The sequence below is a fragment of the Thunnus albacares genome, chromosome 22 (assembly GCF_914725855.1).
Source record: "Thunnus albacares chromosome 22, fThuAlb1.1, whole genome shotgun sequence".
Taxonomy (NCBI): domain Eukaryota; kingdom Metazoa; phylum Chordata; class Actinopteri; order Scombriformes; family Scombridae; genus Thunnus; species Thunnus albacares.
The window spans coordinates 753,956-770,773 of NC_058127.1; the positions used below are offsets into that span (position 1 = coordinate 753,956).

The window sequence follows — 16,818 nt, forward strand, 5'->3', positions numbered from 1 at the left end:
GTAATTGTGGTGCTGAACTGTTTTAAATGTTTCCTGTGTAACATGTGATCATCGCTGGTTTTATCTCTGAGTCAGTTTCATGATAACAGCTGCATGAACGTACTAAATGACGACAGAGGAAGTTATTAGTTAAATGATCAGACAGAAATATATTGTGCTTTTGCTGCATTTCTGTGTTTTTCTGTGTTTTTTTAGAGGTAAACACTGGCGGATGAAGGGGGCGGAGCTCTGTCAGGTCACTGACCATGAGGGTGGGGAGGGGGGGGGGGTCGGACTTTCCAGAGTTGATTGACATGTTTACTGATTGACAGAAACAGATGAATGGACGGAGAGAGAGAGAGAAGAGGAATAAAAGAGGTCAGTAAAACTTTACATTCACTCAACACATGAAGTGAACATGTGACATCATTCATACCAATAACTAAGTACATTTACTACTGCTGTAGTACTCTGAGGTACATGTACTTTACCTGAGTATGTACTTCTACTGCACATCATTCATCTGACAGCTGTGGCTACCAGCTGCTCTTCAGATCAATAGTTTATCTGTAATCAGTTTATAAGATGTATGTTAATAATAATGTAAGTCAGACACACACATACGAACTATAACCTTCACTCTGATCTAATGACATATGATGATTTATGATATGGAGCTCTCTCCTCGTTAAAACATCAATCAATAAACATCTGAAACAATGTTTGTTATTTATTATTTATTATTTACTGTCATCATTTCTCCTCATTTTAAACTCACAAGTTCAGAACATGTTTGATGTTTGTTGTAAACGTCTCTTTAGTTTGTCTCAAACTGTTGAGTTTTAATCCTCAAATTCTTAATTCCACCTTAAATCAGACAGTCTGAATGTGTGTGTGTGTGTGTGTGTGTGTGTGTGTGTGTCTGTGTGTGTGTGTGTGTGTGTGTGTGTGTGTGTGTGTGTGTGTGTTTACTCTGCTGTTAATAAAGTTAAGCAGATCAAACAGACTCTCGTTGACCTCTGACCCCTCTGAGGGGCCAATCACAGCAGCGACAGTCGGCATGGACGCCATCAGGACTCGTCTGAGACAGGTGAGGCCGCCAAGTGCCCCGCATGGCCCCGCCCCCTCTGACCCGTTGCCATGGTTACCATCTCTTTCTCTCTCTCTCTTCAGTCAGTGTCTCTCCACCGCTCAGGGGGTGTGGCCATGGAGGAGGAGGAGGCGGGGGGAGGGGCCCAGAGGGTGGAGGTGAGGTTTGTGACATCACAGGAGGAGGAGGAGGAGCCAAGCAGTGACATCACAGCGCTGGTGCTGCGGGGTCGCCGTGGTTACCGAAGAGCCGGCGTGTTTGTGTTTGTGTGTGGAGTCATCGTGTTTACCACCGGTACACACACACACACACACACATACAAACACACACACGTACAAACACACACACACACACGCACGCACACACACTTTATTGATTAGTGTGATCATGTGATTAAAGGAGGTCTGGCAGGACAGGAAATCACACATTTGTTTTGTGCTCCATATTAAAAACCATAGAAGAAGAAATGAGGCAAAGTCTGTTGTTTAAGGTCAAGGTCACTTTTATTGTCTACTGCAGGAGACATTCATCTTGGACAAAGAGAATCGCTGCAACAACAACAACAACAACACAATAAAAACAATTTAAGAAAAAACACAGTAAATAAGATCACACATGCAGACAGAAACATTCACTCTATTAAAAACTGCAGTCTAAGGTAATAAGATATCAAACATTCACAGCTCAGTAAATAATCCCAGACTTTACATGCTGACGGTGGAGAGCAGCAGGTATCTGAGAGCCTCGCCGTCTGTCTGTAAGTTTAACTGATAAAGGAACAAATGAATGTTTATAATGATTGTGTTTAACACAGAGGAACCCTGAACCTCCTCCCAGAGTTCATCACCTGAGAGGCGTCAGATTAAACTCTGTTGTGCTGCTGTTGGGCAGTGAAGGGTTTCTGGCTGCTTCTGTAATCTTTCCTGCTGTCTCAACCAGACTGAAGATTACAGCCCTGAACCAGCAGCTAACACCATGATGTAGAACGGACTCGATGGCAGCTCTGTAGAGCAGAACAGTCCTGCAGACACCAAAGACTCTGAGTGACAGAAATGAGGGGGCTGATGATTTAGACTTAGAAGTTCATGGGCCTGGAGGGATAGCTCAGGGCTTCTGCCCTTTTCTATCCATAGTAGGTGGATCTTGTGTCCTTTTGGTCTTGGTCAGCGGAGGAGAGGCAGAAGGATGTGGGGGGACTCATGAGGTTTCAGGACACATGTGGGCCAAGGCACAAACAAGAACAGAAACAAACAAACAAAAAAAAAAAAGGAGCTGATGATTCTCACACAGACAGCTGATCCTCTGTCAGTATGGACGTCTGAGTAACGGTTAACGTACAGCGAGTGAAATGATGGAGATGCATGAATCAGCCTGTCAGGGTTCATTTCACTATAACCACCTGCTCGCTGTACATTAACCTGCTTATTACACTGATGTTTACTAAAGAAATCAATAATTTGACACAAAATATTGATTCAAAAATGATTTTATTGATTTAAAAAGTATTTTATTGCTTCCTCTGAATAAATAGTCTGTTAGACTCTATGGTTGGAACTGTATCCATGGCAACATAAACACTGTAGCCTTCTTAAGATGAACTTACTGTTATAATTCATGTTAAACCGAACATTTCTATTGATGTTGAAGTGAGACAAAAACAACATTTTTTTACCACATGATGTCAGGAATGAGCTGCTGGTAATTTTACTGGACTTCTTTCTGTTAATTGATATGAACTGCGTCCATAGCAACAGTCTGTTATTCAGAAATAACAGCCATGTAATAAATATGTATAATTACTGACCTGTGTGATGTGAGGACTGTGTATGGAAACAGAGCTGTGATCTGATAGTTTCTTTAGTTTATCATACAGTGATGTGCAGATGATGCTCATCATGAGTCCACAAACTGATCCACTTCAGCTCCGCAGCTGCTGATGTTAGAGCTGCTTGTGAGTAAGCTGAGAATAACAGTATCATCTGAAAATGTCACATGACTAATTGATTAGGTTGGGAGCTGACATGATCATTCATATACAGAGTAAACAAAAGGAAACGTTCTTTTCTGTAAAACTGCAGCATGTTGCAGTAAAATGTTCAGTGTTCAGCCTGTTCTAGTCGTTATTAGAAGCTTCTTCTACACAACAGTGACGGCAAAATATTATCAGAACATCAAAGTCTGGATGCTCTCTCTGTCTGTCTCTCTCTCAGCGTTCCTATTGGCCTACACCGTGTTCGGTGGGCGGTGCCACAGCACGCAGGTGGGGGGGTGGGGAGAGGAGGGTTGGCAGCCGGGGGGCGGGGCTAAGCCACCTGCAGAGGGAGGGGCGGGGCTTTACCTGGGAGAGCTGAGAGTGATGATGAGGAAGTTGCTACAGGACGAAGATATTCACAACACCATCAGGTATGATCGGGTGACTGATCAGTTATCAGTCAGATATAATGGAGTGATTGACTGATTGATGATTGATTGTTTTTCAGTCGGGTCAGCAGAGCGAGTCACCCTCCCGGATCTGCAGAGGGAACGTCTCTGGCCTCAGAGATCCTGCGTCGCTTCAGACGGCTGCAGATGGATCACACCTGGACCGAGTCTCTGTACGCCACGCTGCAGTTCCCCCACAGGTACGGACCAATAAACAACCTGACAGCAGCAGGTATGAACCGATAAACAACCTGACAGCAGCAGGTACGGACCAATAAACAACCTGACAGCAGCGGGTACGGACCAATAAACAACCTGACAGCAGCAGGTACGAACCAATAAACAACCTGACAGCAGCGGGTACGGACCAATAAACAACCTGACAGCAGCGGGTACGAACCAATAAACAACCTGACAGCAGCAGGTACGAACCAATAAACAACCTGACAGCAGCGGGTACGAACCGATAAACAACCTGACAGCAGCAGGTACGAACCAATAAACAACCTGACAGCAGCGGGTACGAACCGATAAACAACCTGACAGCAGCAGGTACGAACCAATAAACAACCTGACAGCAGCAGGTGCGGACCAATAAACAACCTGACAGCAGCAGGTACAGACCAATAAACAACCTGACAGCAGCAGGTACGAACCAATAAACAACCTGACAGCAGCGGGTACGAAACAATAAACAACCTGACAGCAGCGGGTACGAAACAATAAACAACCTGACAGCAGCGGGTACGAACCGATAAACAACCTGACAGCAGCAGGTACGAACCGATAAACAACCTGACAGCAGCAGGTACAAACCAATAAACAACCTGACAGCAGCAGGTACGGACCAATAAACAACCTGACAGCAGCGGGTACGAACCAATAAACAACCTGACAGCAGCAGGTACGAACCAATAAACAACCTGACAGCAGCGGGTACGGACCAATAAACAACCTGACAGCAGCAGGTACGGACCAATAAACAACCTGACAGCAGCAGGTACGGACCAATAAACAACCTGACAGCAGCGGGTACGGACCAATAAACAACCTGACAGCAGCAGGTACGGACCAATAAACAACCTGACAGCAGCGGGTACGGACCAATAAACAACCTGACAGCAGCGGGTACGGACCAATAAACAACCTGACAGCAGCAGGTACGAACCGATAAACAACCTGACAGCAGCAGGTACGAACCGATAAACAACCTGACAGCAGCAGCTTCAAACCAATAAACAACCTGACAGCAGCAGTTACTAACCAATAAACAACCTGACAGCAGCGGGTACAAACCAATAAACAACCTGACAGCAGCAGGTACGAACCGATAAACAACCTGACAGCAGCGTGTACGGACCAATAAACAACCTGACAGCAGCAGCTTCAAACCAATAAACAACCTGACAGCAGCAGGTACGAACCGATAAACAACCTGACAGCAGCGTGTACGGACCAATAAACAACCTGACAGCAGCGGGTACGGACCAATAAACAACCTGACAGCAGCGGGTACGAACCAATAAACAACCTGACAGCAGCAGCTTCAAACCAATAAACAACCTGACAGCAGCGGGTACGGACCAATAAACAACCTGACAGCAGCAGGTACAAACCAATAAACAACCTGACAGCAGCGGGTACAAACCAATAAACAACCTGACAGCAGCAGCTTCAAACCAATAAACAACCTGACAGCAGCGGGTACGGACCAATAAACAACCTGACAGCAGCAGCTTCAAACCAATAAACAACCTGACAGCAGCAGTTACTAACCAATAAACAACCTGACAGCAGCGGGTACGAACCGATAAACAACCTGGCAGCAGCAGGTACAAACCAATAAACAACCTGACAGCAGCAGCTTCAAACCAATAAACAACCTGACAGCAGCAGCTTCAAACCAATAAACAACCTGACAGCAGCAGCTTCAAACCAATAAACAACCTGACAGCAGCAGCTTCAAACCAATAAACAACCTGACAGCAGCAGTTACTAACCAATAAACAACCTGACAGCAGCGGGTACGAACCGATAAACAACCTGACAGCAGCGGGTACGGACCAATAAACAACCTGACAGCAGCAGCTTCAAACCAATAAACAACCTGACAGCAGCAGTTACTAACCAATAAACAACCTGACAGCAGCGGGTACGAACCGATAAACAACCTGGCAGCAGCAGGTACAAACCAATAAACAACCTGACAGCAGCAGCTTCAAACCAATAAACAACCTGACAGCAGCAGTTACTAACCAATAAACAACCTGACAGCAGCAGGTACGAACCGATAAACAACCTGGCAGCAGCAGGTACAAACCAATAAACAACCTGACAGCAGCAGCTTCAAACCAATAAACAACCTGACAGCAGCAGGTACGGACCAATAAACAACCTGACAGCAGCGGGTACGAACCGATAAACAACCTGACAGCAGCAGGTACGGACCAATAAACAACCTGACAGCAGCGGGTACGAACCAATAAACAACCTGACAGCAGCGGGTACGAACCAATAAACAACCTGACAGCAGCGGGTACGAACCAATAAACAACCTGACAGCAGCAGGTACGGACCGGTAAACAACCTGACAGCAGCAGGTACGGACCAATAAACAACCTGACAGCAGCAGGTACGAACCGATAAACAACCTGACAGCAGCAGGTACGAACCGATAAACAACCTGACAGCAGCAGGTACGAACCAATAAACAACCTGACAGCAGCAGGTACGGACCGGTAAACAACCTGACAGCAGCAGGTACGGACCAATAAACAACCTGACAGCAGCAGGTACGAACCGATAAACAACCTGACAGCAGCAGGTACGAACCGATAAACAACCTGACAGCAGCGGGTACGAACCGATAAACAACCTGACAGCAGCAGGTACGAACCGATAAACAACCTGACAGCAGCAGCTTCAAACCAATAAACAACCTGACAGCAGCGTGTACGGACCAATAAACAACCTGACAGCAGCAGCTTCAAACCAATAAACAACCTGACAGCAGCAGTTACTAACCAATAAACAACCTGACAGCAGCGGGTACAAACCAATAAACAACCTGACAGCAGCAGGTACGAACCGATAAACAACCTGACAGCAGCAGCTTCAAACCAATAAACAACCTGACAGCAGCAGTTACTAACCAATAAACAACCTGACAGCAGCGGGTACGAACCGATAAACAACCTGGCAGCAGCAGGTACAAACCAATAAACAACCTGACAGCAGCAGGTTCAAACCAATAAACAACCTGACAGCAGCAGTTACTAACCAATAAACAACCTGACAGCAGCGGGTACGAACCGATAAACAACCTGGCAGCAGCAGGTTCAAACCAATAAACAACCTGACAGCAGCGGGTACGAACCGATAAACAACCTGACAGCAGCGGGTACGAACCGATAAACAACCTGACAGCAGCGGGTACGAACCAATAAACAACCTGACAGCAGCAGGTACGAACCAATAAACAACCTGACAGCAGCAGGTACGAACCAATAAACAACCTGACAGCAGCAGGTACGGACCGATAAACAACCTGACAGCAGCAGGTACGAACCAATAAACAACCTGACAGCAGCAGGTATGACCCGCCCTCTGACCCCCCACAACACCTGGAGGCTGAGGTTTGTTTTTAGTTGTTTTTGTTTGTTTGTTTACTGTTTGTGTGTGTGTGCAGGTCTCAGAGGAGTTCTCTGTGGCTGGTGGACTCTGCAGGTCTGATCTCAGAGCAGATTCCTCTGAACCCGGCAGACTTCTGTCCATACAGTGCCACAGGAAGTACCACGGTGAGACGCACAGACAGGATGTACATGTTGCTATGGTAACCACAGTCCCACTCACCTTTACCTGTCTGTCTCTCTGCAGGGGGGCGTGGTCTATGCCAACTACGGCCGTCCGGAGGATTTCAATTGGCTGAAGAGTTCGGGTGTGTCTGTGATTGGCTGTGTGGTGGTGATGCGTGTCGGGGGCGGGGTCAGCTTCGCTGAAAAGGTCTGGATGGCTGAGAGGTACGGAGCAGGTGGAGCTTTGATCTACCCCGACCCCGCTGACCTGCCGCAGGACCCCCGACGCCTCGGACTGAACACACACACCGCCGTGTCTGAACATGTAACACACACACACACACACACACACACACCGCCGTGTCTGAACATGTGACACACACACACACACCGCTGTGTCTGAACATGTGACACACACACTTAAGGTGTAATATATCACTGCTTCTTAACACCAATCAGTATCTCCCTCTCTGTTGTCCAATCACAGGTACACCTGGGGTCAGGTGACCCCTTCACTCCCGGCTTTCCTTCCTTCAATCACACACAGTTCCCGCCAATTCAGTCTTCCGGCCTGCCGCTCATCCCGGCTCTGCCAATCAGTGCCACCGTGGCAGCCAAGTTGCTCAGGTGAGCCCCGCCCCCTCAAATTACCTATTCAGGTGTGACTGTGACCTCACTGCATCCCTCTGTCTCTCAGCCAGCTGTCTGGTCCGTCCTGTCCTCCGTCGTGGCGGGTTCGGCTGCCATATGTGCGCTGCGTGGTCGGTCCACAGTTCAGCTCAGGGCGCCGAGTCAAGATGGCCGTCCACAATGCCATGACACCTGTCCTGCTCAACAACATCTTCTCCTCTCTGGAGGGCCGGGACGAGCCAGGTGAGCTCTGAACACAGATTTATGTTTTACTGAACCTGTTTCTGCAGTGATGCAACTCACTGTGTCCTGTCAGACCAGTACATCATACTGGGAGCTCAGAGGGACTCGCTGGGTCCAGGAGCCGTGAAGTCTGGAATCGGGACAGCGATCCTGCTGGAGCTGGCACGAACATTCTCTGCCATGGTGAAAAACGGTAAGACTCACCTGGAGACAGGTGTGCTCACTGATGGAGGTGATAGGTCACTATGAGGTTACCTTGAGGTTACTATGTGGTTACTATGTGGTTGCTATGAGGTTATTATGTGGTCTCTATGACGTTACTATGTGCTTGCTATGAGGTTACTATGTGGTTACTATGTAGTCACTGTGAGGTTACTATGTGGTTACTATGTAGTCACTGTGAGGTTACTATGTGGTTACTATGTAGTCACTATGTGGTTACTATGAAGTTATTATGTGGTCACTATGACGTTACTATGTGCTTGCCATGAGGTTACTATGTGGTTACTATGTAGTCACTATGTGGTTACTATGTAGGTACTATGTGGTCACTACGAGGTTACTATGTGGTTACTATGTGGTTACTATGTAGGTACTATGTGGTTACTATGAAGTTATTATGTGATCACTGTGATTACTATATGCTTGCTATGAGGTTACTATGTGGTTACTATGTAGTTACTATGTGGTTGCTATAAGGATATTATGTGATCACTATGACGTTACTATGTGCTTGCTATGAGGTTACTATGTGGTTACTATGTGGTTACTATGTAGGTACAATGTGGTTACTATGTGGTTAATATGTGGTTACTATGTGGTTACTATGTAGTCACTATGTGGTTACTATGTGGTTACTATGTAGGTACTATGTGGTCACTACGAGCTGCTGCCCCTAAAAAATGCCTTGCCACCCCAGCTGCCACCCCAGTTTTAGACATCTAATCCAAAAATAAATGAAAAGTTGTGGCTGATTGGAAATTCACAGGAGTGAAACTCCAATGTCCCAGTGCAAGTGAATACAAGACTATTACAATACAATACAATACAATTCCTGTAGACTCCTGTCAGAGCCATGTATGCTGCCGTTAGTCGTCCCTGCAGCGGGCAGCAGCTCCTGGACCAAACAGCTTTCTGTGCAGCCTCTCCTGGTCCTCGCTGGCTGCACACAATGACTGCTGATGGCTTTTTTCCAGCTAAATGTATGTGTAGTGTTGCCAACTTCCAATAATAGAAAGGTGGATAGTGGGTGGGTCATTTTGCTGAAGCGTGTTCTGTTTAGTAATAGTTACACGTTTGATTGTGTGAGGAACTGATTAAACCTGACTAAACACAAATATTCACCAGTGTTTATGAGTGTCTGCATCTATCAACATCTCTGAAACTGCATGTCCTGCAGACAAATGTCCACATTTTAGATCAGTCATATAAGTGCAACACATGAAAGCATCCAGTTTAAAGAAAGCACTAAAATCACTCGCTCCAAGCGCCAAACAAAAAGTCACATTAGTCAGCAGTTCATTCAAAGCTTTCCTGAGAGTTTGCACTTTCACCATATATTCAAATTGAAGCTCAGAGAAAAGAACTTTTGTTTAATCAGCATTACTGGATAAACACTGGATATCTTGGATTGTTGGCAGCATTAAATGTGCGACTTCACAGAGTTTAAGTGACACAATTAGTGAATATGGTCTTTATATGTAGGAGCCAGTTTAAACCCTCAAAGAAAGCTGCATTACCATAATTACTGATCACTTTGAATCTTATTTCAGAAATCTGTTGGGAAACATTGAAGAGCTGCAGGAGGTTGAAACAGACAGCAAGTGAAAAACATTCACTCAAACTTTCCACAACATTCAGTATTAAGTTGTTCACCACTATTAATAATGAAGACTATTAAAGGACAAACATCAATTCACTCTGAATCTTGTAGGAGACACTTGTAAAAATGAAGAAGGGTGACATCACCAGTTTTTTTTTCTACCAAAGAAGAACCAACTAATGAACAGAGATACATCAGGAGAACTGGTGAGAGAAATAGAGCACCAGGGAAGTGAAAAGGTGACCAGAGAGATGACGAGGAGGAAGGAGAACATCACAGAGATCAAACCACAGAGATGAATAACGACATATATTTGGAAAAATGTCTAAAGATTTGGAAATAAAACAACTTATTGATTGCTGCAGTTTGTACTCTGTTGGTGGTCTGTAGTGCATCACTGTAGTGTTAATGGGTTGTTTGGAGATGGTTGCTAGACTGTTGTTAAGGTATTTTTGGGCTAGATGGGGACTTTGTATGTTGAACAGGTGGTTGCTAAGGTGTGGCATTCTCAGTGATGTTTCGGGTGTAGGTGGTGGTTTGCTGCAGTCTCACAGGAAGTGTTTTTACCAGTGTTATTGTTCAAAATGGTAAAAACCCAACTTCAAACCCTCAATAACCAGTTAACCTGTCAGTCAAGATAACAAGGACGGATATGATCAGTCATGTGACCGACATTAGTACCCAGAACCTCGACGTCATAGTGTCTGTTTGACAGTAGAACACAATGGAATCATTTTCTGATGTTTTCTATGAATCAGTGCCTTCATCACAGCAGTGTTGGTGGATTTCTGCGTTCTCAGGTTTCAGTCCCAGACGCAGTTTGCTGTTCGTCAGCTGGGACGCCGGAGATTTTGGGAACGTTGGAGCTACTGAGTGGCTGGAGGTTCGTCCAATCAGAGAGCAGAGAACACCACTGTAACACATTGAAATACATCCTAAAACAAGATATATGTTTATTCATATCAATAAACTACACTCACTGGTCACTTTATTGATATGACCAGGTTAAATCATATTAGATACAATCTGGATGCAAGGTGTAAAGGGACTATTTGTCAGGTTATTGATCATTTTGCATTATATTGGAAAGTCATGTATGTTAATGCGGTGGACAAAATATTAGGAACACCTCAGTACACCCCCATCCACTACGACCTCAATAATAAACATAAATTAGAATTATCACTTTTCTGACAATGTCAACAAAATTTGAAAATGTATAAGCTTCATGAAAGTAGAATTGATCAATCAATAAATCAATCAAACTTTATTTGTACAGCACCTTTCGTACAGGTCTGTGCAGTTAAAACTACTTTGCAGATGACTGACGATCCAATAATAAGACAGAACAAAAACAGTAAAACAATTTGAAACTAATGCACACCAGTAATAAAAATCATGAAATAAATTTAAATAGATTTAAAAACCTCAGGAGATTAAAAACTACAAACTATAACATTTTAAAATTGTTTTTTTATTGTGCAGCAACAATAAAAGCTACTAAAACCTGCTATGGTTGCCATAGTAACTTCTGACCTTTGACCTCTGGTTGCCAGGGTTACCTGTCCATGCTCCACCTGAAAGCTGTGGCTTACTTCAGTCTGGACCAGGCCATCATGGGTAACACAGCTCTCAGCCAATCACAGGAGACCTTGCATGTGCTGCCAGCCAATCAGGTGGTGAAAAGTGATGAAATAAACTACTCTCTGTGTGTTTGTCCCGCCTCCCCAGGGGATGACGTCCTGTCAGCCTATAGCAGCCCTCTGCTGGTCGACCTGCTGGACGCCGCCATCAGACAGGTGGAGCATCCGAAACATGCTGGTCAGACCATCTACAGTCAGGCTGAGAGAGACGGAGGCAGCTGGAGGATGTGAGACACCGACACAGCAACGTAACACAAGAAACAGAAGGCTAACAGTTTCCCCCCACTTCCAGTCTTTATGCTAAGCTACGCTAACAATGTCCTGGACAGAGGTGGAAGAAGTACTCAGATCCTTTACCCCTCCAAAGGGTCAGCAGATAAATCTGAGGGGTGGTGAGATGATTAATGGGAGAGGAAAGAAGAAACAACAAAGTTCTGATACACAAATCTGTTTTCAGTTTTTGGACTTTTTCTCTAATCTTTGAGTTTTGGTCCTGATGTCTCTTCTTCTTCTTCTTCTTCTCCTCAGTATGAAGCCGTTGTATCTGAACAGTGGAGCGTACAGTTTCACAGCGTTTGCAGGAGTTCCAGCCATGGAGCTCAGATTCACTGAGGTACTCTTCATATTCAGAATCATCATCATCACGTACTCATCGTAATCTGAGTTGTGTCATATCTCAGCCTGTGATTACATCATGCCATCATGCATCCTGTTGTGTCCTGGTAGTTAATTTATGTTAAATCTCTTCATGTTACAGCTTGCTTTCACGTTATTTTTTGTCAGTTTGTCATTTACTTTATTTCATGTCATATCTTGGTACTTTTAGTCATTTCATGTTGCTTCATGTCCTTTCACATGTTACACATGTTAGATGTTTTATCTTGTTACTTTGTTTTATGTAACTTCATGATATTTTTAGTCATTTCATGTCATGTCCTGTTTTTATGTCACATCATGTTACACTTCGTTGTCATGTGATTTCCTTCATGTCAAGTCACTTTATTTTCATGTCATGTCTTGTTTATGTCAAGTAAACATCACGTCAGGTCGTATGATGTCATGTTACACTGTTACATCACATCTTGTTATATCATCTCATGTTACTTCATGTCACGTCCTGTTATGTCATCTCATGTCGGCCATGTTCCATGTTTGTATTCTACATGATACATTGACTCATGCACCGTTGTTATGACATGTTACACCATATTAGATATAATAATGTATAGACTATGTCCTGGATATGATGTTCTTCCACAGTGTCTCATGTTATCTGAAGTCATGTGACCTGTACACAGCTTGTCCTGTCTGTGTATGTTCAGGAGCGAGCGTACCCATTCGTCAACACGCCGTTGGACAGCGTGTCCCGCCTACAGGAAGTGCTGGGGGGTCGTCTGGGGGTCACGGGGCGGAGCTTAGGGGAGCTGGTGGGGGAGATGGTGCTGCGATTGGCCCACGACCACATCCTGCCGCTACGCATCACGTCGTACGCTCAGACGGTGCTGCAGTTCAGCGCTCAGCTCAACAAGCACTCTGCTGAGCTGCAGGTACGCACAGCATGATGACATCATACTGACGGATTTCTGAACATTTCAGTCTTTCTCTGTTTCTAAACACTTTCTAAAAGTTTCCGTCTGTCTGTCTTCAGTCCAGAGGTTTGTCTCCGCAGTGGGTTTTCAGCGCCAGAGGTGATTACAGCCGAGCAGCCGAGACGCTGCAGAGAGCCAGCGACTACAGCGACCTGCACGACCCGACCACCGCACGCTCTTACAACACCCGCATCATGAGGGTACAAATACTGCAAACACTACCTCTGATACTGCACAAATACTGCAAACACTACCTCTGATACTGCACGCTCCTACAACACCCGCATCATGAGGGTACAAATACTACAAACACTACCTCTGATACTGCACAAATACTGCAAACACTACCTCTGATACTGCACAAATACTGCAAACACTACCTCTGATACTGCACAAATACTGCAAACACTACCTCTGATACTGCACAAATACTGCAAACACTACCTCTGATACTGCACGCTCCTACAACACCCGCATCATGAGGGTACAAATACTACAAACACTACCTCTGATACTGCACAAATACTGCAAACACTACCTCTGATACTGCACAAATACTGCAAACACCACCTCTGATACTGCACGCTCCTACAACACCCGCATCATGAGGGTACAAATACTGCAAACACTACCTCTGATACTGCACGCTCCTACAACACCCACATCATGAGGGTACAAATACTGCAAACACTACCTCTGATACTGCACGCTCCTACAACACCCGCATCATGAGGGTACAAATACTGCAAACACTACCTCTGATACTGCACAAATACTACAAACACTACCTCTGATACTGCACAAATACTGCAAACACTACCTCTGATACTGCACGCTCCTACAACACCCGCATCATGAGGGTACAAATACTGCAAACACTACCTCTGATACTGCACGCTACTACAACACCCACATCATGAGGGTACAAATACTGCAAACACTACCTCTGATACTGCACAAATACTGCAAACACTACCTCTGATACTGCACAAATACTGCAAACACTACCTCTGATACTGCACAAATACTGCAAACACTACCTCTGATACTGCACGCTTCTACAACACCCGCATCATGAGGGTACAAATACTGCAAACACTACCTCTGATACTGCACAAATACTGCAAACATTACCTCTGATACTGCACAAATACTGCAAACACTACCTCTGATACTGCACAAATACTGCAAACACTACCTCAGATACTGTGATATTGTGTCTCCTCCAGGTGGAATACTACTTCTTGTCTCAGTACGTGTCGGTAGTTGAGACGCCATTTCGTCATGTGATCCATGGCCGTGGAAACCACACTCTGAGCGCGCTCACTGAGCACTTGGCCCTGCTGACCTCTGACCCCGGACGCTTCGACGAGGGACGCTTCAGACGACAGCTCGCCTTGTTCACCTGGACGCTGCAGGGCGCCGCCAACGCTCTGAACGGAGACGTGTGGAGCATACACAACATACACACATAACACATAGATACCTATATACACACATATATATACACACACACACATACTGTATATACACACTAAATATACACACACACACATACTGTATATACACACATATGTACAGTACATACAATAATAACAGTAATATTTTTATCAATTAGAATGTAAGTTTATTGATGATTATTATTGGTTCTGCTGTTTATAGAACAATAAATATTTCACTTTCATTCTTTATTGTCATAGAAATCAAGTTACTGAATAAGTCCCTTTTTAAATTACTTTTAGGACATTAAAATATCATAAATAAATGATCAATAATCATTTATTGACTATGACTTCTGTGCTAGCCATGGATTGGCCATAACAAACACCATGTTTGAGCATAAGGTTGTTTATAAGTGTATCTGGTCACAAAACACTTTAGGCCAAAGATCGATGATCAACTTCATCGTTGCATCATCAGATCTGTGGCTGCATGTCTTGGACAGAGCGGTCAGCTGATCACTACCTGGTGGTGAGTTGGATCAGGTGGTGGGGGAGGCTGCTGGACAGACCGGGGAGAGCCAAACAAGTAGTGAGGGTGGACTGGGAACGTATGGCAGAATTCCTCCTGCATCCCGGGGTGACTGAGGACATGGCATCTCAGTGGCTCATGTTCAGGACCTCAGCTGTGGAGGCGGCTGCTCAGAGTTGTGGCCGGAAGGCTGTTGGTACCTGTCTTGCAGAAACCCGAGAACCCACTAGTGGACACTGGCGGTGAAGGAGGTCTTTCATGTTTGGGTGACCCAGTGGTCTCCTGAAGCAGCAGATAGGTACTGAAGGGCCAACAGGGCAGCAGCTCAGGAGGTTGCTGAAGTGAAAACCTGGGTGCAGGAGGAGTTCAGGGAGGCCATGGAGAAGGACTTTCAGTTGGCCTAAAAGAAGTTCTGGCAAACTGTCAGGCAACCCAGGGAGGGGAAGCAGGGCCTAGCCCAGGCTGCTTTCAGCAGGGGTGGAGAACCGCTGGTTGACTGGGGACATTGTCAAGTGGTGGAAAGAACACTTTGAGGATCTCCGAAAGGCCTCTGTCCCAGATGGAATACCTACACATATTTATAAAAAGTTCAACGACAAATTACTCCCCATTATTAGACATGTTTGAAGAATCTGTGGAAAAGGGTCAGTTGCCACCTTCACCAGTGAATAATTCTAATATTAAAACCAGGGAAACCTCCCACATAGTGTGAATCCCCATGTCTCTAATCATGACAAAATTATAGCAAAAGTTCTTGCATGTAGGCTTGAGAAACACCTGCCATCTATCGTAGCATTGGATCAAAACAGTTTTACAGATACAGCAGTGGTAGAACTTCATGCTGAAAAGGATTCAAGTGCATCAGTAATGACCAACTATATGGTATCTGCACAGTTTATTCTTTCCAGAGACACATAACAGCTGTTCTCATTGTCACCATTACTGTTTGTTCTGAACATTGAGCCTTTAGCTGTTAGTATTAGACAGCAACAAGATAACAGGTATTAAGATGAATGATTGTGACAATAAAATAGGACTGTATGCTGACAATACTGTACTTTTTCTAACAGATGTAAAACAGTTAATACCTGATTTATTAGATCTAATTGAAACATATGGAGGTTTCTCAGATTATAAATTTAATGCCTCTAAATATAAAATAGTCTTTCTTAAAAATTCTGGAAGACAAACATTCCCTTTATCTTCTCCTTCAGAAATGTTTCAGAAATCATTATATTTCTCAGTATAAAGATCACTCCAGAACCTACAAACTATAACCCTGTTATTGATTCAGTGGTAAAATAGTTAATAGATGGACAGCTCTACCATCATCTATGATTGGATGTATTGATATTATTAAAATGAATATTTTCCCTGAGCTCCCATACCTCTTTCAGACCATTCCTTTTGCTCCTCATACACATTTTTTAACAGAAACGAGCTTTTTTGTAATTTTATTTGGAACCATAGATGCTCAAGGCTGTTGACCTGCCATATGAATGAACCTCAGACCTGTAAGGGTGTTACTGGGCTGCTCAGTAGTGGGCAGCCTCTCTCTGGTTTGTGTGTGAGTCTCTGTTACCGCGGTTAAGGATTGAGGAGGCTAAAATCTCTAAAATACCTTTGTCTTCTATCA

General features: G+C 44.6%; 1 protein-coding gene across 1 annotated transcript; it reads left to right on the top strand.

Moving 5' to 3' along the window:
• Positions 1–1,039: 1,039 nt before the first annotated feature.
• tfr2 (transferrin receptor 2) lies at positions 1,040–14,735 on the top strand. Its single transcript, XM_044342440.1, has 17 exons — positions 1,040–1,069; positions 1,153–1,227; positions 1,261–1,363; positions 3,280–3,472; positions 3,550–3,690; positions 7,179–7,287; positions 7,367–7,609; positions 7,772–7,911; positions 7,982–8,157; positions 8,231–8,350; positions 10,780–10,862; positions 11,536–11,599; positions 11,711–11,849; positions 12,151–12,235; positions 12,945–13,169; positions 13,271–13,411; positions 14,441–14,735. Exons 1-17 carry the CDS (start codon positions 1,040–1,042, stop codon positions 14,684–14,686), a joined length of 2,313 nt encoding a protein of 770 aa, XP_044198375.1. The 3' UTR covers positions 14,687–14,735.
• The last annotated feature ends 2,083 nt before the right edge of the window (positions 14,736–16,818 follow it).